The sequence below is a fragment of the Nerophis ophidion genome, linkage group LG06 (genome assembly GCF_033978795.1).
Source record: "Nerophis ophidion isolate RoL-2023_Sa linkage group LG06, RoL_Noph_v1.0, whole genome shotgun sequence".
Taxonomy (NCBI): domain Eukaryota; kingdom Metazoa; phylum Chordata; class Actinopteri; order Syngnathiformes; family Syngnathidae; genus Nerophis; species Nerophis ophidion.
Window position 1 is genome coordinate 13231512 of NC_084616.1, and position 24088 is coordinate 13255599.

General features: G+C 37.5%; 2 protein-coding genes across 5 annotated transcripts in view; one reads left to right on the forward strand and one right to left on the reverse strand.

The window, feature by feature from the left end:
- Window positions 1–10960, reverse strand: part of olfml3a (olfactomedin-like 3a) — a 37935-nt gene extending 26975 nt beyond the window's left edge. For both annotated transcript variants that reach the window (XM_061902698.1, XM_061902697.1), the window contains exon 1: window positions 10449–10960. The gene's annotated coding sequence lies outside the window, so the exon portion shown is untranslated. The remainder of the gene's footprint in view (window positions 1–10448) is intronic.
- Window positions 1–15832, forward strand: part of LOC133554221 (galactose-specific lectin nattectin-like) — a 19480-nt gene extending 3648 nt beyond the window's left edge. For 2 of the 3 annotated variants that reach the window (XM_061902699.1, XM_061902700.1), the window contains exons 2-7: window positions 1–23; window positions 4647–4674; window positions 4747–4838; window positions 6750–6872; window positions 14035–14155; window positions 15642–15832. The exon at window positions 1–23 is cut by the window's left edge and continues 43 nt beyond it. In XM_061902699.1, coding sequence (XP_061758683.1) covers window positions 1–23; window positions 4647–4674; window positions 4747–4838; window positions 6750–6872; window positions 14035–14155; window positions 15642–15790 — 536 coding nt within the window. In that variant the 3' untranslated portion in view covers window positions 15791–15832. The remainder of the gene's footprint in view (window positions 24–4646; window positions 4675–4746; window positions 4839–6749; window positions 6873–14034; window positions 14156–15641) is intronic. The other variant, XM_061902701.1, reaches the window with a different exon arrangement.
- The last annotated feature ends 8256 nt before the right edge of the window (window positions 15833–24088 follow it).

Sequence of the window (24088 nt, forward strand, 5' to 3'; positions counted from 1 at the left end):
GTGGACTGTTTACTGGAGCAGAGGTATATTTACTAATCTTATACATACACAGTATATGTTTATTTACTAATATTATACATACACAGCGGAAGGGCCCATGTCGTTTTCATTGAGGGCTGTATCGCACTTCTCGCTGCACGTTGGACACGTGCAAAGTTACACTGTATATGCCAAACGCGGATAAAAGTACAAACAAAGTATTGTATACTAAAAGTACTTTTTCACTTCTGTTTTAAAATGCTATAATGAAATACTATATAACGGAAACAAGTTGCAAGAATAGCGTGTGTCGTCAATGTTTCTTTGGCCGACAGTTCTCAAGTGTCCATGACGCAAATACCGGTGTAGCCATCAGGGAAAGTCAAAGCAGCCGCATTTCTGTTTTTTACCAGTTGGGTGCAAAAATCATGTCATCATAATCAATCATCGCAGGTGAATGTCAGCCAGACCCACAATCTGGTTCAACTTGTGTTTGCTTCTTCATGACTACCAAACACTAATTATGACGTAACTCGGTATCATAACGACACCAGAGTCACCCGACCGGAAAAACTACGTATCTGTGAAAAATGAAAGGTGGTGTTTGCAACCTACTCAAGGTAACCTTTTTTCTAAACAAAAATAAAACACCAGCTAGCTTCTGTTAGAAAACACAAAGTTTTTTTTTAAAATGCAAAAAATATTCCCGGTTTTCCCGAAATACCAGGAACTCTTGAGTCATGAAAATAAAGAAAACACATTGAAATGAGAAGGTGTGTTCAAACTTTTGGCTTATCTAAAATATGTATTTCTGTTTCTGGTCAGAACATTGAAAAAAATTGAAAAAGTGGAATGGATCTTTTTAAAAAGCACTGTTAATAATTAATGTATGAAGTATCAACATGCATATTGAAATAAACCGTCATGTATTTATATTATCACACAACTTTAGTATGCTTAAAAGCAGTTGCTATAGTTATTAACTATCGTACTTCTATCTGTGCAAGGACAGAAACTTCTTGCTTGAGGGGTGGTGGCCTCAGTCGCAGGTTTTATCTTTGTGGGGAAATACACAGCGGAAGGGCCCAGGTCGTTTTTATTGAGGGCTGTATCGCACTTCTCGCTGCACTTAACCCTTAGATGCACAAGCATGGTTAAAAAAATGACCCCACATGTTCATCTTTCAAATGAAAAGTTGTATTAAATGAATATTCCTGGTATTCCTCATAAAACATGTTTGTGACATGAGGCCATTTGCATTTTTGATGATTTTATCATTTAATTTAAGAAATTGCAGTTTTAGTATCGTGACCCCATTTGATGCAACTTTGACTGTCAATACTGTCCCACTTAGACAGCTGTCATCTCTCACAGCTGATGCGACTTTGACTGTCAATACTGTCCCACTTACACATCTGTCATCTAATGCAACTTTGACTGTTAATACTGTCCCACTTACACATCTGTCATCTAATGCAACTTTGACTGTTAATACTGTCCCACTTACACATCTGTCATCTAATGCAACTTTGACTGTCAATACTGTCCCACTTACACATCTGTCATCTAATGCAACTTTGACTGTTAATACTGTCCCACTTACACATCTGTCATCTAATGCAACTTTGACTGTCAATACTGTCCCACTTAGACAGCTGTCATCTCTCACAGCTGATGCGACTTTGACTGTCAATACTGTCCCACTTACACATCTGTCATCTAATGCAACTTTGACTGTTAATACTGTCCCACTTACACATCTGTCATCTAATGCAACTTTGACTGTCAATACTGTCCCACTTACACATCTGTCATCTAATGCAACTTTGACTGTTAATACTGTCCCACTTACACATCTGTCATCTAATGCAACTTTGACTGTCAATACTGTCCCACTTAGACAGCTGTCATCTCTCACAGCTGATGCGACTTTGACTGTCAATACTGTCCCACTTACACATCTGTCATCTAATGCGACTTTGACTGTCAATACTGTCCCACTTACACATCTGTCATCTAATGCAACTTTGACTGTCAATACTGTCCCACTTACACATCTGTCATCTAATGCAACTTTGACTGTTAATACTGTCCCACTTACACATCTGTCATCTAATGCAACTTTGACTGTCAATACTGTCCCACTTAGACAGCTGTCATCTCTCACAGCTGATGCGACTTTGACTGTCAATACTGTCCCACTTACACATCTGTCATCTAATGCAACTTTGACTGTTAATACTGTCCCACTTACACATCTGTCATCTAATGCAACTTGACTGTCAATACTGTCCCACTTACACATCTGTCAGTTAATGCAACTTTGACTGTCAACACTGTCCCACTTACACATCTGTCATCTAATGCAACTTTGACTGTTAATACTGTCCCACCTACACATCTGTCAGTTAATGCAATTTGACTGTCAATACTATCCCACTTACACATCTGTCATCAAATGCAACTTTGACTGTCAATACTGTCCCATTTAGACATCCGTCATCTCTCACAGCTGATGCAACTTTGGCTGTCAATACTGTTCCACTTACACATTTGTCAGTTAATGCAACTTGGACTGTCAATATTGTCCCACTTAGACATCTGTCATCTCTCACATCTGATGCAAATTTGACTGTTAGTACTGTCCCACTTACGCATTTGTCATCTAATGCAACTTTGACTGTCAACACTGTCCCACTTACACTTCTGTAATCTCTCACATCTGATACAACTTTGACTGTCAATTCTGTCCCACTTAGACATCTGTCATCTCTCACAGCTGATGCAACTTTGACTGTCAATGCTGTCCCACTTAGACATCTGTCATCTCTGACATCTGATGCAACTTTGACTGTCAATGCTGTCCCACTTACCCATATGTCAATTAATGCTACTTTGACTGTCAATACTGTCTTACTTACACATCTGTCATCAAATGCAACTTTGACATGTCAATACTGTCCCACTTAGACATCTGTCATCTCTCACAGCTGATGCAACTTTGACCGTCAATACTGTCCCACTTACACATATGTCAGTTAATGCTACTTTGACTGTCAATACTGTTCCACTTACACATGTGTCATCTAATGCACCTTTGACTGTCAATACTGTCCCATTTACACATCTGTCATCTAATGCAACTTTGACTGTCAATACTTTCCCATTTACACATCTGATGTCATCTCTCACATCTGATGCAACTTTGACTGTCAGTACTGTCCCACTCACACATCTGATGTCATCCGTCACATCTGATGCAACTTTGACTGTCAATACTGTACCGTGGTCCGGATCATGTTTTGGTGAGTCATGTTCTGTTAGTTTTGGACTCCCTTAGTTCCTGTTGTGCGCACTCCTGAGTTTATTTTGGTCACCATGGGGATTAATTGGGTTCACCTGCCTCTGGTTAGTGGTCCCACGCTCAGCTGCTGTCATTGTTTGCTGTATGCACCTGTTTCGTGAGTTTCGCCTTGTCTGTAGTTGCCTTGCTACGTAAGTCTTGTTTGTTTCATGGCACAGTTCCCCGAGTATTGCCTGTCCCTTGTCCGTGCTAAGAGTTAGCTTTAGCTCCAAGTTTGATCAGCGCCTTGTGCCTTCGCCTTGTTTGTACCTCTTTGAGTTTTGATATTTGTATCATGTTCCTACCTCACGCTTTCGTCCAGAGTCGTCCGTCGGCATTTCGGGAGAAGAAACCCCGCCCTGACAGAATGACGCCAGCCTGTGCGTGGCGAGCAAGGTGACTAAATAGCTCTCTGATTAGTGGTAGACAGCAGCTGAGCATGGGACCACTAACCAGAGGCAGGTGAACCTAATTAATCCCCATGGTGACCAAAATAAACCCAGGAGTGGAGCACAACAGTAATTACGGGAGTCCAAAACGAACAGAACATAACTAACCAAAACATGATCCGGACCGCAGATCATGACATCTGGTAATGGGTCCTAATACACACACCATAATAATAATCGTATGTTGACAATCCATCAAGGGGTGCGGCTTCATAGCTTACTAAAGTCGTAATAAAACCCTTTGACGAATTTTGAGCGCCGTCTATAATGTTCTACATTATGAATGGAACATTTAAAAATGTGGTGTTGCAGTCTACACGCAGCTCGTATGTGTGACTGCCATCTACCATTTACCAATAAATTAGCTTCGAGGTCGGTAAGCACAACCGGAATCATGCAGTACATAAGGCACAGCGAGTTATAAGGCGCAATGTCAATTTTTTAGAAAATTCAAGACTTTTCAGTGTGCCTTATAGTCCGAAAAATACGGTAACTGTTTTTCCTTTACTAGTCTCCACTCGATGTCATTCTTCTCCGACTGAAGCTTTACATAAAGAAACACGACAAGCACAACATGGCGCCATAGACACAAACACGAGATGAATTCACGGACATCGGATCTGTCCAGAGACTAAGACCTCCGACCCACTGAAAACTGGTCCACGATCCACTTTTGGGTCGCAACTCCCCGTTTTAGACCCCCTGCTCTGTTTCCTAAAAAGAAACGTGATTTAAGAATACCGTAACTCTCCGATTGTGTTCCGGTTTTGGTAAATGCAGCAAGTTTAAATGCAAGTCAAGAACTATTGAATAGATTGAATTCTTCTGAAAGTCTGGCTTTTCATGACCAATTCATGTTTTCTTCTTCTTCACAGTCGTCTGAAAATGAAGCCTCTGTGAGAAGTAGGTGACTACACATTCCACAAAAAGAAAGTTGTTTAATGCCTGCTTCTTTTTCTACATCTCGACTGCCAGATCCAGATAATCAGTGTCCTGAAGGCTGGACTCGGTTGGACAATCGTTGTTTCATCCTCGGTACGATACCAATGAATTTTACCGCAGCAGAGGTATGTTCTTACCATTCCGATCACTTGAACTTTTGTATATTTTTCTGCCTAAACGTCTCCTTGGATTCAGTTAGGGGGTCTGACTCCCGACACAACACCGATATTGTAGCCATACCTACTGGCCGATACCAATATCAATCTGATATGTTAGCACAATACATACCTCCTTGTATTCTTTATTTTGTAGTCAAAATCTCAGCAGGTTTCAATCCTCAGCCTTCCCGATAAGGTCTATTCAGGTGTACTGGAGAGGAGGTTACGCCGGCTAGTCGAACCTCGGATTCAGTGTGGTTTTCGTCCTGGTCGTGGAACTGTGGACCAGCTCTAGGTACTTGAGGGTGCATGGGAGTTTGCCCCAAACAGTTTTCACATGCTTTGTGGACCTGGAGAAAGGCATTCGACCGTGTACGCCGGGAAGTCCTGTGAAGAGTGCTCGGGGAGTATGGGGTAACGGACTGTCTGATTGTGGCAGTCCACTCCTTGTATGATCAGTGTCAGAGCTTGGTCTGCATTGCGGACCCGTTTCCAGTGAGGGCTGGACTCAGCCAAGGCTGCCCTTTGTCACCGATTCTGTTCATGACTTTTATGGACATCATTTCTAGGTGCAGTCAGGGCGTTGAGGATATCTGGTTTGGGTTTGGTGGATGCAGGATTAGGTCTCTGCTTTTTGCAGATGATGTGGTCCTGAAGGCTTCATCTGGCCAGGATCTTCAGCTCTCACTGGATTGGTTCACAGCCGAGTGTGAAGCGACTGGGATGGGGATGCTTTTGGGGAGCACTGTGTTGATATCTATAAATTTACTTACCTCCCTGATAGGCTTCCTACACACTTCAAAGATTGTTTTAAGACCAATTTGCAAGTTCATGAACATAAGAAAAACTAGGCAGTTGTGATCATGTTATGACCAAGTATTGAATTATTGTTTAGCATCCCCTGTCATTCTAGTACCCCCATCACCCCTCCCTGCCAGAGAAGAGTTGTACAGTCTAAAAGGTATGTGGGAGAAAGGATATTTTTTAGTCTATTAGTCCTGCACTTGGGATGAAGCAGTCTCGCACTGAACAAGCTCTTCTGGCTACTGATCATGTAGAGGTTGACTGGCATCATCCATGATGCTCAGTAGTTTTTCCACAGTCCTCTTCTCTGCCACCGTCACCAGTGAGTCCAGTTTTATTCCGATCGCCTGATCAGTTTCTACAGCCTGGAGCTGTCCTTCTTAGATGTACTGCCCCCCCAAGCACACTACAACGTTTTACAGAACACTGGCAACCACAGACTGGTGCTACATCCACAAGAGTTTTTTTTACAGATGAAGGAGCGCAGCCTCCTGAGGAAGTACAGCCTGCTCTGTCCTTTCCTGTACAAGTGGTCTGTTGACAGTCCAGTCCAGCTTATTGTCCACCCACACCCCGAGGTACTTGAATGAGTCCAAAGTCTGTACCTCAACTCCCTCGATCACAATAGGTTGTGATTCCCAAAGTCAATGACCAGCTCCTTGGTCATTGACGGATTGAGCTGGCACCAGACAGCAAAGTCTCTCAGCATGCTCCGAAACTCCTCCTCTCTGCCATACCGTGGCCTATCGGTGAGGTAATTTGAAATCCAGGCCACCAGGCAGGGGTCCGCTCGCATTCTATCCAGCTTGTCCTGGAGAAGGTGGGGCTGGATCGTATTAAAGGCACAGTACCAGACAAACTGATCATCTCCGTCCTATCTTTGGCTGTATCACTCTTGGCCATTTTCCATTAATTACAGAGCTTCACTTTTACTCTGGTTCTGACTTTTGTTGTTGTTGTCGAAGCTTTACCCAAAACCAAATCCCAGAATGCTAGGTGGTTAAAAAGTCACTTGTGCCTTTTGGAGACCTTGACTTAGTTAATTAATTTATTTTACTCTCTTATCACTAATAGGCGACCTGCAACCAGTTTGGTGGGAATTTGGCATCCATCCACAACCAAATGGAAGTATCAGTCATTAATGGGCTCACCTTCATTCGAGATATTTCTGAACCGTGGATTGGACTCCGGAATGAGGTGAAACAAAGTTGTCTTGTTCTCATAAGTATTTCGTATAGAACATGAAATATCCATCTTGTCACCCCCACAAAAAGGAAGGATGTGAGAGAATTGAGTGTTGCTACAAAGCATATCTACTTTATAAACACAGACGTATTCTCATTCAATGAGTTTTCTTTATTTTATTACTTTTTTACATCGGATATTGCGACTGAAGGCATCGAAACTACAAACGAACATATGCGGAGTTATGTACAAACCCCGTTTCCATATGAGTTGGGAAATTGCGTTAGATGTAAATATAAACTGAATACAATGATTTGCAGATAATTTTCAACCCGTATTCAGTTGAATATGCTACAAAGACAACATATTTGATGTTCAAACTCAAACATTTTTTTGTTGTCGCAAATAATCATTAACTTTAGAATTTGATGCCAGCAAGACGTGACAAAGAAGTTGGGAAAGGTGGCAATAAATTTGAGGGAAAAGTTGAGGAATGCTCATCAAACACTTATTTGGAACATCCCACAGGTGTGCAGGCTAATTGGGAACAGGTGGGTACCATGATTGGCTATAAAAGCAGCTTCCATGAAATGCTAACTAATTCACAATCAAGGATGGGGCGAGGGTCACCACTTTGTAAGCAAATTGTCGAACAGTTTTAGAACAACATTTCTCAACGAGCTATTGCAAGGAATTTTGGGATTTTACTATCTACGGTCCGTAAAATCATCAAAAAGTTACGAGAATCTGGAGAAATCACGATGATATTTCGGACTTTTGATCCCTCAGGCGGTACTGCATCAAAAATCCGACATCAGTGTGTAAAGGATATCACCACATGGGCTAAGGGACACTTCATAAAACCACTGTCAGTAACTACAGTCGGTCGCTGCAAGTTAAAACTCTACTATGCAAGGCCAAACCCATTTATCAATAATATCCTGAAACGTCGCCGGCCTGGCTTGGCCCGAGCTCACCTAAGATGGACTGATGCGAAGTGGAAAGGTGTTCTGTGGTCTAACGAGGCCACATTTCAAATTATATACGGAAACAGAGGACAAAGAGGAAAATAACTATTCGGATTGTTATAGGTGCAAAGTTAAAAAGCCAGCATCTGTGATGGTATGGGGGTGCATTAGTGCCCAAGGCATGGGTAACTTACACATCTGTGAAGGCACCATTAATACTGAACGGGCCATACAGGTTTTGGAACAACATATGTTGTCATCCAAGCAACGTTATCATGGACGCCCCTGCTTATTTCAGCAAGACAAGTGTTACAACAGCGTGGCTTCGTAAAAAAAATAATGCGGGTACTTTCCTGGCCCGCCTGCAGTCCAGAGCTGTCTCCCATGGAAAATGTGTGGCGCATCATGAAGCGTAAAATACGACAGCCGAGACCCCGGACTGTTGAAGGACTGAAGCTCTACATAAAACAAGAATGGGAAAGAATTCCACTTTCAAAGCTTCAACAATTAGTTTCCTCAGTTCCCAAACGTTTATTGAGTGTTGTTAAAAGAAAAGGTGATGTAACACAGTGGTGAACATGCCCTTTCCCAACTACTTTGGCACGTGTTGCAGCCATGAAATTCTAAGTTAATTATTATTTGCAAAAAAAATAAAGTTTATGAGTTTGAACATCAAATATTTTGTCTTTGTAGCATATTCAACTGAATATGGGTTGAAAAGGATTTGCAAATCATTGTATTCCGTTTATATTTACATCTAACACAATTTCCCAACTCATATGGAAACGGGGTTTGTACTTAACAAAAAAAGGTGAAATAACTGAAAACATGTTTTATATTCTAGTTTCTTTAAAATAGCCACCCTTTGCTCTGCTTACAGTTTTGCACACTCTTGGCATTCTCTCGACTGGCTTCAAGCGGTAGTCACAATAGGACTCGGAACACAAATGCAGGATTTGTGTTCCCACAAGGAAAAGGGTCCAAAAAGGGAGAAACTAAAACAGTCTATCAAAACAGAGCTTACCAACAAAATCTAAAAAAAAAAACTCAAAACACTCCGGCTGAGGAAGGAAAAAAGGTGCTAAGAAAACAACATGCAAAATATGACAAAAAGCACCTCAACGGAGGCAATGCTAAGAAGCTAATCTTACCTGACAAAAGGTTTGCAAACTCTTTGATTTTCACCATGCCCTCAAGTCACGCCCCTGTCCTCAGCCCTCACACCTGATTTCAATGATCACGGTTATTATTTAAGCCACAGTTACCAGGTAGTCAGTCTGGCAACTTCTACCTTCATGCCTTGCCACACTGTTTATTATTCTGTCCATGCCACGTAAGTTTTTGGTTTGTTATTCATGCCACGGTGCAAGTGTTTTTGTTTCACGTTTATAGCTTACAGCCTTTGTTCTAGTCATTTGTTTTTGTAGCCAAGTATTTGTTCTCCGCCATTGTGTGCGCCCTTTGTTTGCCTTTTTGTAGTTTGTTTGTGTTAGTGTTAATAAATCAAGATGTACCTACATTCACGTCAGGCTCGTCCTAAATATCCGCCGCGTCGAAGAAACAACCAAAGTCCAAGTCCATGCCTGACAGGAACGCAGGAGGTCTGCACAAAAAAGATACGAAACACTCCGGCACAGGAAACAACATGCAAAATATGACAAAAAGCACCTCAACGGAGGCAATGCTGAGAAGCTAATCCAACCTGACAAAAGGTTTGCAAACTCTTTGATTTTCACCATGCCCTCAAGTCACGCCCCTGTCCTCAGCCCTCACACCTGATTTCAATGATCACGGTTATTATTTAAGCCACAGTTACCAGGTAGTCAGTCTGGCAACTTCTACCTTCATGCCTTGCCACACTGTTTATTATTCTGTCCATGCCACGTAAGTTTTTGGTTTGTTATTCATGCCACGGTGCAAGTGTTTTTGTTTCACGTTTATAGCTTACAGCCTTTGTTCTAGTCATTTGTTTTTGTAGCCAAGTATTTGTTCTCCGCCATTGTGTGCGCCCTTTGTTTGCCTTTTTGTAGTTTGTTTGTGTTAGTGTTAATAAATCAAGATGTACCTACATTCACGTCAGGCTCGTCCTAAATATCCGCCGCGTCGAAGAAACAACCAAAGTCCAAGTCCATGCCTGACAGGAACGCAGGAGGTCTGCACAAAAAAGATACGAAACACTCCGGCACAGGAAACAACATGCAAAATATGACAAAAAGCACCTCAACGGAGGCAATGCTGAGAAGCTAATCCAACCTGACAAAAGGTTTGCAAACTCTTTGATTTTCACCATGCCCTCAAGTCACGCCCCTGTCCTCAGCCCTCATATCTGATTTCAATGATCACAGTTATTATTTAAGCCACAGTTACCAGGTAGTCAGTCTGGCAACTTCTACCTTCATGCCTTGCCACACTGTTTATTATTCTGTCCATGCCACGTAAGTTTTTGGTTTGTTATTCATGCCACGGTGCAAGTGTTTTTGTTTCACGTTTATAGCTTACAGCCTTTGTTCTAGTCATTTGTTTTTGTAGCCAAGTATTTGTTCTCCGCCATTGTGTGCGCCCTTTGTTTGCCTTTTTGTAGTTTGTTTGTGTTAGTGTTAATAAATCAAGATGCACTTACATTCACGTCTGACTGGTACTAAATATCCTCCGCATCGAAGAAACAACCAAAGTCCAAGTCCATGTCTGACAGGAACGCAGGACAGAAGGAGGACGAGACTTTTGTAAACCTGAGGGAGGGTGACACAGGTGGACACGATCAGGCAATCAGGAAAGACGTCAGACCAGTGGAACAGGAGGAAGGGCAAGTGATCTGAAACGAGAGGGGGAGTCTGCATTTCAAAATAAAACAGGAAATGAAAAATCAGGAAACCCCGGACGAGACTTCACCCAGGTGTGACAGTCACCTCAAATGGTTTTCACTTCACAGGTGTCATAGTTTCGATGCCTTCAGTGACAATCTACAGCAACCTTTTTGAAACCAAGAGCTACTTCTTGGGTACTGATTAATGCGAAGGGCTACCAGTTTGATACACACTTAAATAAATTGCCAGAAATAGCCAATTTTCTCTATTTACCTTTAATACATGAATCTATATATATATATAAAAAATGGGTATTTCTGTCTGTCATTCCGTCGTACATTTTTTTTCCTTTTACCGAAAGTTTTTTGTAGAGAATAAATGATGAAAAAAACACTTAATTGAACGGTTTAAAAGAGGAGAAAACTGGAAAAAATGAAAATTAAATTTTGAAACATAGTTTATCTTCAATTTCGAAATTGGCGGAGACAAGGCCAGGGTCCAAGGGCAAGGAGACTAAGACAATCGGAGGGGCCCATTTTTGCTGCAGCCTTCCTCCGTCTTCGTGACCGTTGTGGATCTTCCATGCGACCATTGACCGTCGAGGTCTTTTCCGACCAAGGAGACGCGTGGCAAGGGAAACCCAGGACGACCGGGACCACCTCACAGCCAGAGGAAGCTTCATAATTCAACCAAAAAAAGAAGAGAAAAACTAGCTAGTTCGAATCTTTTTGAAAAAATTAAAAAAAGAATTTATGGAACATCATTAGTAATTTTCCCTGATTAAGATTAATTTTATAATTTTGATGACCTGTTTTAAATAGGTTAAAACCCAATCTGCACTTTGTTAGAATATATAACAAATTGGACCAAGCTATATTTCTAACAAAGACAAATCATTATTTCTTCTAGATTTTTCCAGAACAGAAATTTTAAAAGCAATTCAAAAGACTTTAAAATAAGACTTAAATTTGATTCTAAAGATTTTCTACATTTTCCAGAATAATGTTTTTGAATTTTAATCATACGCATGAAAAAATATTTCACAAATATTCTTCGTCGAAAAAACAGAAGCTAAAATGAAGGATTTAATTAAAATGTATTTATTATTCTTTACCATAAAAAAGATAAATGTGCATGAACATTGATCAGGAAAGACGAGGCAGGAATTTAAAAGGTAAAAAGGTACATGTGTTTAAAAATCCTAAAATCATTTTTAAGGTTGTATTTTTTCTCTAAAATTGTCTTTCTGAAAGTTTTAAGAAGCAAAGAAAAAAAAAATACATTTATTTAAACAAGTGAAGACCAAGTCTTTCAAATATTTTCTCGGATTTTCAAATTCCATTTGAGTTTTGTCTCTCTTAGAATTAAAAATGTCGAACAAAGCGAGACCAGATTGCTAGTAAATAAATACAATTGAAAAAAATAGAGGCAGCTCACTGGTAAGTGCTGCTATTTGAACTATTTTTAGAACAGGCCAGCGGGCGACTTATCTGGTCCTTACGGGCGACCTGGTGCCCGCTGGCACCGTGTTGGTGACCCCTGCTCTAAAGTATAATGTAAATAGTCACGGAAATAAAGAAAACACATTGAAATGAGAAAGTGTGTCCAAACTTTACTATTTATTTCAAAACAAGTACTTCAAGGACAGAGCTTTGGGTGCAGCGTCTCATTTTTCCAGGGGGGTCCTCACAAGTACAGAAAAACATACATCACTATAACACGCAACACACAAAAACACACTGCTCGTCTAAGTCCACAGCCAAACCCCACCAGCTGACATACATAATCTGTCAGGCTTGCCACTGACAGTTTGTTTGTGTTTTAGTTTTTCCTCTGTGTGTTTAGTATTTCCTGTCCTCAGTTCCTGTCGGCCCTCTTATTTTGGTTCAGCTTCCTGTTTGTCTCCCTGAGTGCTTTGTTTCCCCTCAGCTGCGGCTGATTGGCACCGGGCCACACCTGGTGTCAATCAGCCCGCTCCTTTCTGTACCTGCTTTGTTCCCCCAGTCAGTGCTGGATTATTGATTCGTCGACGTCACTTCTTGTCGCTCTTGTGATGTGTCATCGCTCCTGTGGTGTCGTACCTTGTCTTGTCTATGCAGCGTTGCGGTAAGCTATGTTTGATTGTGGTTTTTAGCCTACTGCCTTTTGTTCCCTGCTTCCAAGTTTGTTTTTATATTACACGTACCACTTCTGTTTCCTGCTCGATTCTTGCTAGCTTCCATGCGGTGAGGGACGTCTTATTTGGGGTTTTTCTGTCTTGTGGTTTTAATTTGAAAAGTAACTCTCCGCTCGTTTCAGGTCACTTGCCCTTCCTTCTGTGTCGTCAGTCTGACGTCATCCCTGTTTTCTGATTGTTTCCCTATTACCTTCATGTGTTTTATAAGCTCACTCCTCCCTTTGTTCTGTGCCAGATTGTCTCGTTTATTCGTGCTCTCTAGCGTCCGTGTCTTTGTCCATGCCTTGCCTTGTCTTCTGCCTATGTCCCTTGATCCTGAACCCCTTTATGAATATTTTGAGTTTTCCTTTCTTCCTCCTCAGCAGAGCGATTTTGGTTATTTAGTTATTCAGCCGCAGTGGTAAGTTTCAGTTAAAATTTTTTCTCTCATTCCTCAACTTTTTGAGTGACTATTTTTGTTAAAAACTTTATTAGATTAGGTAGTGTAGAACATTTCATAGATGTTATTTTGGTCCTCCTGTTGGAGTGTTTTTTGTTAAATACTGTTTATAGCATTTACGGCGTCAATTATAGTTCTTCTTTACTTTTCGGTTGTTCCTTCTTTTTCTGGAACCTTTTCGCCGAATAGTTTTTTTTTTTTTCGTTGTGATAATGTTATTTCTTGACTTTGGAGGTAAAAGGAAGTTGTCAAAATAAAAGCCTGACTCTGCATCTGAGTCCAATCCTTTTATCAAAGCGTGAGACATGCAACGTTCCCTTTTGTTTTCTAGCTCCCATGCTAGCTCCCTTAGTTTGTTATCCGCCTCGTGCGCGCTTTGTGTTAGTACCCTTTTGTTAGATCTTGTTCTATTATTTAAATTAAATGATATTTTCTTATTCAATGCCTGCCTCCTTCTCTGCATCTTGGGGTTCGTCAGCAACAAACTCTGACATATTCCATAGTAACAAAACACAACAACGACAGCGCTTTAGATGCAGCATCTCATTTTTCCGGGGGTCCTCACAAGTACAGAAAAACATACATCACTATAATACGCAACACACAAAAACACACTGCTCGTCTAAGTCCACAGCACTCCACATGCCAAACCCCACCAGCTGACTTACATAATCCATAGTAACAAAACACAACAACATCAAAAGCAACAAAACAACACTCCCCTTCTCCCTTAGGGACTGGAAGCTTACAATCTTGACAGTAAACATTTTAATAATGATGTGTTTAGTTCTTGCAATGTCATGAACAGGTGGATTTGGATTTGTCTTGGACTGACCAATCAGAAGTTGACTTTTTTTTGAGGCCGTCCGACAATGATGGAGAATGTGGAACACAGAATGTTGACGACGGTATGAGTTATATTTCTTTATCTTGTTTAGGGCTGGGCAGTTTTGACGATATACAATATAAATGACATTTAAAGATGCGCTATGGACTGGACTCTCACACTAACATGTTAGTGGGAGTCCAGTCCATAGTGGATCTAACATAATAGTGGGAGTCCAGTCTCACACTATTATGTTAGATCCACTTTGGACTAGACTCCCACTATTATGTTAGATCCACTATGGACTGGACTCTCATTAATATGTTAGAACCACTATGGACTGGACTCTCACTATTATGTTAGTGAGACCGGACTTTCCCACTATTATGTTGGATCCACTATGGACTGGACTCTCTCTATTATGTTAAATCGACTATGGACTGGACTCTCACACTATTATGTTTGATCCACTATGGACTGGACTCTCACTATTATGTTAGATCCACTATGGACTGGATTCTCACTAATATGTTAGAACCACTATGGACTGGACTTTCACTATTATGTTAGATCCACTATGGACTCGACTCTCACTATTATGTTAGATCCACTATGGACTGGACTCTCACTATTATGTTAGATCTACTATGGACTGGACTCTCTCACTATTATGTTAGATCCACTATGGACTGGACTCTCACTATTATGCTAGATCTACTATGGACTGGACTCTCTCACTATTATGTTAGATCCACTATGGCCTGGACTTTCTTACTATTATGTTAGATCCACTATGGCCTGGACTTTCTTACTATTATGTTAGATCCACTATGGACTGGACTCCCACTATTATGTTAGATCCACTATGGACTGGACTCTCACTGTTATGTTAGATCCACTATGGACTGGACTCTCACTATTATGTTAGATCCACTATGGACTGGACTCTCACTATTATGTTAGATCCACTATGGACTGGACTCTCACTAATATGTTAGAACCACTATGGACTGGTCTCTCACTATTATGTTAGTGAGACCGTACTTTCCCACTATTATGTTAGATCCGCTATGGACTGGACTCTCACTATTATGTTAGATCCACCATGGACTGGACTTTCTTACTATTATGTCAGATCCACTATGGATTGGACTCTCACTATTATGTTAGATCCACTATGGACTGGACTCCCACAGTTTTATGTTAGATTCACTATGGACTGGACTCTCACTATTATGTTAGATCCACTATGGACTGGACTCTCACACTATTATGTTAGATCCACTATGGACTGGACTCTCACAGTTTTATGTTAGATCCACTATGGACTGGACTCTCACTATTATGTTAGATCCACTATGGACTGGACTCTCACTATTATGTTAGATCCACTATGGACTGGACTCTCACTATTATGTTAGATCCAGTCCATAGTAGATCCAACATAATAGTGAGAGTGTAGTCCATAGTGGATCTTGCTTTTATTTAGAATACAACAGGAACCATTTTATTTGTACATTGAACATCAAGACCTTAAAATGAAGTTTTTACTTTTTTGTGTTTTTCAGGGGAAACCTTTTGGAAATTCTCTCCTTGCGATACGGAAAGACCATTTGTTTGTGCCAGAGACGTGTACCAGTGTGTGTCCATCTGCATGCAGGAGGTGGGGCCTTTGACCTTCCCGCAAGAATTACAATCTACAAATCCCCTGATATAAGAACAACAAACAAAAAATGAATAAATTAATCATTCATTTTAATGATTTCGTATCCATTTATTTTGTGTGTTGCTGCATGGAAGACTGATGCAGAGTCTGCAAGCTGGCTGTGAAAATCATCTTTTTAAAAAACATATTTATTGACGAATGATGACGAAGTGGCCAGGGAGAGGAAAGTGTGGGCTTCCCTGCTTAGGCTGCTGCCCCCGCGACCCGACCTGGGATAAGCAGAAGAAGATGCAGTCCATAGTTGATCTAACATTATAGTGAGAGTCCAGTCCATAGTGGATCCAACATTATATTGAGAGTCCAGTCCATAGTGGATCTAACATAATAGAGAGAGTCCAGTCCATAGTGGATCTAACATAATAGTGAGAGTCCAGTCCATAGTGGATCTAACATAATAGTGAGAGTCCAGTCTATAGTGGATCTAACATAATAGAGAGAGTCCAGTCCATAGTGGATCTAACATAATAGTGAGAGTCCAGTCCATAGTGGATCTAACATAATAGAGAGAGTCCAGTCCATAGTGGATCTAACATAATAGAGAGAGTCCAGTCCATAGTGGATCTAACATAATAGTGAGAGTCCAGTCCATAGTGGATCTAACATAATAGAGAGAGTCCAGTCTATAGTGGATCTAACATAATAGAGAGAGTCCAGTCCATAGTGGATCTAACATAATAGTGAGAGTCCAATCCATAGTGGATCTAACATAATAGAGAGAGTCCAGTCCATAGTGGATCCAACATAATAGAGAGAGTGCAGTACATAGTGGATCTAACATAATAGTGAGAGTCCAATCCATAGTGGATCTAACATAATAGAGAGAGTCCAGTCCATAGTGGATCCAACATAATAGAGAGAGTCCAGTCCATAGTGGATCTAACATAATAGTGTGAGAGTCCAGTCCATAGTGGATCTAACATAATAGTGTGAGAGTCCAGTCCATAGTGGATCTAACATATCAGTTATAGTCAAGTCCATAGTGGATTCGACATAATATTGTGAGAGTCCAGTCCATAGTGGATCTAACATAATAGTGAGAGTCAAGTCCATAGTGGATCTGACATAATAGTGTGAGAGTCCAGTCCATAGTGGATCTAACATAATAGTGTGAGAGTCCAGTCCATAGTGGATCTAACATAATAGTGTGAGAGTCCAGTCCATAGTGGATCTAACATATCAGTTATAGTCAAGTCCATAGTGGATTCGACATAATAGTGTGAGAGTCCAGTCCATAGTGGATCTAACATAATAGTTAGAGTCAAGTCCATAGTGGATCTGACATAATAGTGTGAGAGTCCAGTCCATAGTGGATCTAACATAATAGTGTGAGAGTCCAGTCCATAGTGGATCTAACATAATAGTGTGAGAGTCCTGTCCAGTCAAGAGGTTTGGTCAACAAACTCACCCAGAAGTTTGTGGATGGTTATTGTTGACAGAACCTGCTTATTTTGGTAACATTGGAAGTTATTAGTAAAAATGGAGGCTTCTCAGAGGGCGAGACATAACTCCTGGAAATGACTGGCTTAGAATGGCCGAAGGTATAGATGTGAGTCCTTGGCAGAAGACAAGGCCAGGGTCCAAGGGCATGGAGACTAAGACAATTGGAGGGGCCCACTTTTGCTGCAGCCTTCCACCGCATTCGTGACCGTCTTTTTCGACCAGGGAGACGCGCGGCAAGGGAAACCCAGGACGACCGGGTCCTCCTCACAGCCAGAGGAGGCTGCCAGACCTCCGGACTGTCGGAGGACCGCCTACGGTGCGCTTACCGGCACTTGCTTTTCTCCTCAGGGTGTGCTCCCTTAGACTTTTGTCTTCTCAAACCAAACCACAAGGCAGATGCCTCAACCCCCATGCGTGTTGTTACACAGATGCACCACCAGAGGGCAGCACACCACCACGTATTGTAAGGGAAACCACACTGCATTTTTGCTCTCATGTTATTTAACGACAGTAATAGTTTAAAAAAATATATTTTTTAAAGGCCAACGCTGATGTACAAATCACATTTATTCCAAACTAACATTAACTTGATCAACGGTGGCAGTTTTATGATAAAAAAAATAAAACAAAAAGTGCATTTATGCGAAACTTGCAAACATAATGAGGATATTAATGTTAATACCTCATCAAGACATAAAAATGGGGTCCCGCAGTACTTTTTTGGGGTCCCAATTTTTTTTTTAAACCAATGATAAATGTTATATCTCACATTCTATATTGGGTTTGGGAAAAAGGTTATTTAAAAATATAATACAAAAAAATGTAAAATGTTTATGCATATGTAAATGTGTTTAGTTATAATTCATTCACTTTCTTTTTCTCTTTATTTTTCAAGTTTAGGAAAAATGTCATAGAAATTACTTAAGTCATTTAAAAAAATGATATAAAAATAAATACAATGTTTATGCATATGTAAATGTAGTCAGTTATAAACATTCGTTCTCTTTTTTCTTTTTTCAAGTTTTGTAAAAAGGTTTTCATAAATGCTACTTAAGTCATTTAAAAAAATAATGTTGGCCCTGCGATGAGGTGGCGACTTGTCCAGGGTGTATCCCGCCTTCCGCCCGATTGTAGCTGAGATAGGCGCCGGCACCCCACGCGACCCCAAAAGGGAATAAGCGGTAGAAAATGGATCGATGGATGAAAAATAAATAATATGTTTATGCATATGTAAATGTAGTCAGTAAAAAACATTCATTCGCTTTCTTTAATTTTTTTTATTTTTTAAACGTTTTTTTCAAGTTTTGGAAATATGTTGTCATAAATGTTACTAAAATCATTTAAAACAATAATAAAAAATAAATAACATTTTTATGCATATGTAAATGTATTCAGTTATAAACATTCGTTCTCTTTTTTCTTTTTTCAAGTTTTGTAAAAAGGTTGTCATAAATGCTACTTAAGTCATTTAAAAAAATAACGAAAAATAAATAAAATGTTTATGCATATGTTAATGTAGTCAGTAAAAAACATTAATTCGCTTTCTTTTTTTTTTTTTTTTTCAAATGTTTTTTTCAATTTTTGGAAATAGGTTGTCATACACGTTACTGAAGTAATTTAAAACAATAATAAAAAATAAATAAAATTTTTATGCATATGTAAATGTATTCAATAAATAAAAATTCATTCACTTTTTTTTTTCTTTTAATTATTTTTTCAAGTTTTGGAAAAAGGTTGTAATAAACGTTAATAAAGTCATTTAAAACAATAATTAAAAAAAATAAAATGTTTATGCATATGTTAATGTAGTCAGTAAAAAAACATTTATTCGCTGTCTTTTTTTTTATTTCTTTAAATGTTTTTTTCAAGTTTTGGAAATAGGTTGTCATAAACGTTACTAAAGTCATTTAAAACAATAATAAAAAATAAATAACATTTTTAAAGTTAATGAATATTTGCAAACAAAATTTTTTTTACCAGTTTGAACATGAAATATGTTGTCTTTGTAGCATATTCAACTGAATATGGCTTGAAAAGGATTTGCAAATCATTGTATTCTGTTTGTGTTTGCATCTAACCCCATTTCCCAACTCAAATGGAAACGGGGTTTGTACTACATTCAAAAATGTACCCTGGTCTTGACATCATTACAGTCCCATACAAATAGCCGCCATATTTATTTTCAAGACAAACAGTGACAGAATACATTATCTCTTCAACGTTTTACAGACCAGGGACCCCCAAACTGATCCAGAGAAGGAGGATGCACCCTCTACTAAAATTGTGATGCTGTTTTAAATTAAACTGGTTCTAAAGACACCTTGTTATTGTGCAAGACTGTACTCTAAGATATTGAGATAGTACAATATAGAGCTGCTAATAGCCAGAGCACTAATCGCTATTTGACAACTAGTATGCTAAGTGCTAGCTGGCAACTGCAGCGCTAATTGTTAGCTGACAACTAGCATCGGTGGTTATCTTAAATGTTAAGTGAATACCACAATATAAGTATTCATGTTACTATAGTGAGCCAAGGGGCCATGCCAAGGTTATTTTTTAACTACACTACAATCTACTAGATCCATTGTATTGTGTATTTAAAGACACTTTCGGTAAATTTGTGGAAGATAATATGAAAAAAGATACAAACCAAAAGGCTAGTCATACCAAAGACTATAAAAATGGACCCATTACCTCCCTGCTTGGCACTCAGCATCAAAGGTAGGAAGTAAGGGTTAAATCACCAAAAATTATTCCCGGGCGCTGCCGCCGCTGCTGCCCACTGCTCCCCTCACCTCCCAGGGGGTCAAATGCAGAGAATAATTTCGCCACACCTCGTGTGTTTGTGAAAATCATTGGTACTTTAACTTTAATGAACCAAACATTTCACCTTCAGTACCTCTGTTGAAGACCTTTGCATTAAATCGTTACAATAAGTCCTCATTAGGGACGGCGTGGCGCAACCCGAGGGTCACTGGTTCAATCCCACCTAGAACCAACCTCGTCATGTCCGTTGTGTCCTGAGCAAGACACTTCACCCTTGCTCCTGATGGGTGCTGGTTGGCGCCTTGCATGGCAGCTCCCTCCATCAGTGTGTGAATGTGTGTGTGAATGTGGAAGTAGTGTCAAAGCGCTTTGAGTACCTTGAAGGTAGAAAAGCGCTATACAAGTACAACCCATTTATTTATTTATTTATTATTTTATGCATATGTAAATGTATTCAGTAAATAAAAATTCATTCACTTTTTTCTTTTAATTATTTTTTCAAGTTTTGGAAAAAGGTTGTAATAAACGTTAATAAAGTCATTTAAAACAATAATTAAAAAAAATAAAATGTTTATGCATATGTTAATGTAGTCAGTAAAAAAACATTTATTCGCTGTCTTTTTTTTTTTTTTTTTAAATGTTTTTTTCAAGTTTTGGAAATAGGTTGTCATAAACGTTACTAAAGTCATTTAAAACAATAATAAAACATAAATAACATTTTTATCCATATGTAAATGTATTCAGTAAATAAAAATTCATTCACTTTTTTCTTTTTTTTTCTTTTAATAATTTTTTTCAAGTTTTGGAAAAAGGTTGTAATAAACGTTAACAAAGTCATTTAAAAGAATAATGAAAAATAAATAAAATGTTTATGCACATGTAAATGTAGTCAGTAAAAAACATTCATTCGCTTTCTTTTTTTTTTTTTTTCAAATGTTTTTTTCAAGTTTTGGAAATAGGTTGTCATAAACGTTACTAAAGTCATTTGAAACAATAATAAAACATAAATAACATTTTTATGCATATGTAAATGTATTCAGTAAATAAAATTTATTCACTTTTTTCTTTTTTTTTTCTTTTAATTATTTTTTCAAGTTTTGGAAAAAGGTTGTAATAAACGTTAATAAAGTAATTTAAAACAATAATAAAAAATAAATAAAATGTTTATGCATATGTAAATGTAGTCAGTAAAAAACATTGATTCGCTTTCTTTTTTTTTTTTAAATGTTTTTTTCAAGTTTTGGAAATAGGTTGTCATAAACGTTACTAAAGTCATTTAAAACAATAATAAAAAATAAAAACATTTTTTATGCATACGTAAATGTATTCAGTAAATAAAAATTCATTCACTTTTTTCTTTTTTTTTCTTTTAATTATTTTTTCAAGTTTTGGAAAAAGGTTGTAATAAACGTTAATAAAGTCATTTAAAACAATAATAAAAAATAAATACAATGTTTATGCACATGTAAATGTATTTAATTATAAACATTCATTCACGTTCTTCCTTTTTTCTTTCTTTTAAAATATGTTTTAGAAAAAGGTTGTGGTTAGACATTACTTAAGTCATTTAAAAATAAAAAAATAAAAAAATAAAATGTTTATTCATATTTAAATGTGTTCAGTTATAATTCATTAACTTTCTTCTTTTTTTTCCTTTTTTTTCAAGTTTTGGAAAAAGGTTGTCATAAACGTTAATTAAGTCATTTAAAAAAATAATAAAAAAATTAAATAAAATGTTTATGCATATGTAAATGTAGTCAGTTATAAACATTCGTTCTCTTTTTTCTTTTTTATGTATTTTTTTTTTCTCCAAGTTTTGGAAAGAGGTTGTCATAAACGTTACTTAAGTCATTTAAAAAAAATAAAAAAAATGTTTATGCATATGTAAATATATTCAGTTATAAGTCATTCGCTTTCTTCTTTTTTTTCTTCTTTTTTTTCAAGTTTTGGAAAAAGGTTGTCATAAACGTTAATTAAGTCATTAAAAAAAATAATAAAAAATAAATAAATGTTTATGCATATGTAAATGTAGTCAGTAAAAAACATTCATTCACTTTCTTTTTTTTTAAGTTTTGGAAAAGGGTTGTCATAAACGTTACTATAGTCATTTAAAACAATAATAAAAAATAAATACAATTGTTATGCATATATAAATGTATTCAGTAAAAAACATTCATTCACCTTTTTTTTCTTCTTTTTATTTAAGTCATATAAGTCATTAAAAAAATAAAAAATAAATTAAATGTTTATGCATATGTAAATGTATTTAGTTATAAACATTCATTCACTTTCTTCCTTTTTTTCTTTTTTTTTTAAATAAGTTTTGGAAAAAGTTTTCGTAAACATTACTTAAGTCATTTTTAAAAATAACACAAAAGAAATAAAATGTTTATGCATATTTAAATGTATTCAGTTATAATTCATTCACTTTCTTCTTTTTTCTTCTTCTTTTTTTTCTCCCAGTTTTGGAAAAAAGTTGTCATAAACGTTACTTAAGTGTTTTTTTAAAAAATAATAAAAAATAAATACAATGTTTATGCATATGTAAATTTATTCAGTAAAAAAATATAAATTCACTTTCTTTTTTTATTTCTTTATTTTTATTTTTTTTTTTAAGTTTTTCAAAAAGGTTGTCATAAATGTTACTAAAGTCATTTAAAAAATAATAAAAAATAAATAAAATGTTTATGCATATCTAAATGTATTCAGTTTTAAACATTCATTCACTTTCTTCTTTCCTTCACAGATTTAAATTTTACCGCTGCCGGTATTTGTTTTTTCTATATGTGTATTTAATAAGTTGTAGGTATATTTATTTCAGTATAAAAGTGTAAAAAAGTGTTTTGCTTGGTTCATGAAGTGATGGTCATGGTGTGCCAGGGCATGCATGCATTATTTATTTAACGCTTAAGTCTCTAGAGTCAACTTCAGATTCTAAGTTTGTTTTGTTATTTTCCGAAGAAAAATGTGTTTTTGGGTTTTTTTTTTATGGCAAACACACAAAATATGCAAAATCTTCCACAAAAAAAAATATTTTTCAAAGTGGAATATTAGATGTGAAGTAATCGGAGCCTTGGATAGATCAATAATTCATAAAAAAAAACGTTGATTTTGATTCAATATTATGTTTTGAGCAATGACATTTTTAAAGGGGAAAAAAAACAGTTTTGTTTTATTATAACTTTTTCTAGATTACATTTCTCCTGTAAGCTTTTTTTATTTTAACTTTTTGTCATGTTTTTGTTTATTTTAACTCTAAAGGCCTAGTGGCCACATGCGTGGACAGCACCTTTTAGCTCTTATTTCCAAAAGTGTGTACACTACCGAATTGGGGTCTTATGGCCACTTATGTGGACACTTATACTGCCATCTGGTGGTGTCAGAAGAGTACAACATACAATGGAATTTGGGAAAAAAAGGTGTAAAAATAAGAATAAGCATGAAGTACACGTTAGTGTACTTGTGGACTAAGTACATCATATCAAAAGATGATTCTTATTTTTAATTCTAATTAGGGTCCAATTAGCCCAAGTAGCAAAAAGAAAGAAAGAAATGTAAACAAACAGCTGGGGCCTTAAGAGGTTAAGTCATTAAAAAAAAAAATACAAAAAAAAATGTATGCATATGTAAATGTGTTGAGTTATAAACACACAAAATATGGAAAATCTTCCCCAAAAAATATTTTTAAAAGTGGACTATTAGATGTGAAGTAATTGGAGCCTTCGGTAGGTCAATAATTCATAAAAAAAACAAAAAAACATTGATTTTGATTCAATATTATGTTTTGAGCAATGACATTTTTAAAAGGAAAAAAAACTGTTTTGTTTTATTAGTCATTATTGCAACTTTTTCTAAATTACATTTCACCTGTAAGCTTTTTTTTTTTATTCCGCCTTTTGTTATGTTTTTTTTGTTTCAACTCTCAAGGCCTAGTGGCCACATGCGTGGACAGCACCTTTTAGCTCTTATTTCCAAAAGTGTGTACATTACCGAATTGGGGTTTTATGGCCACTTATGTGGACACTCATACTGCCATCTGGTGGTTTCGGAAGAGTACAACATACAATGGAATTTGGGGAAAAA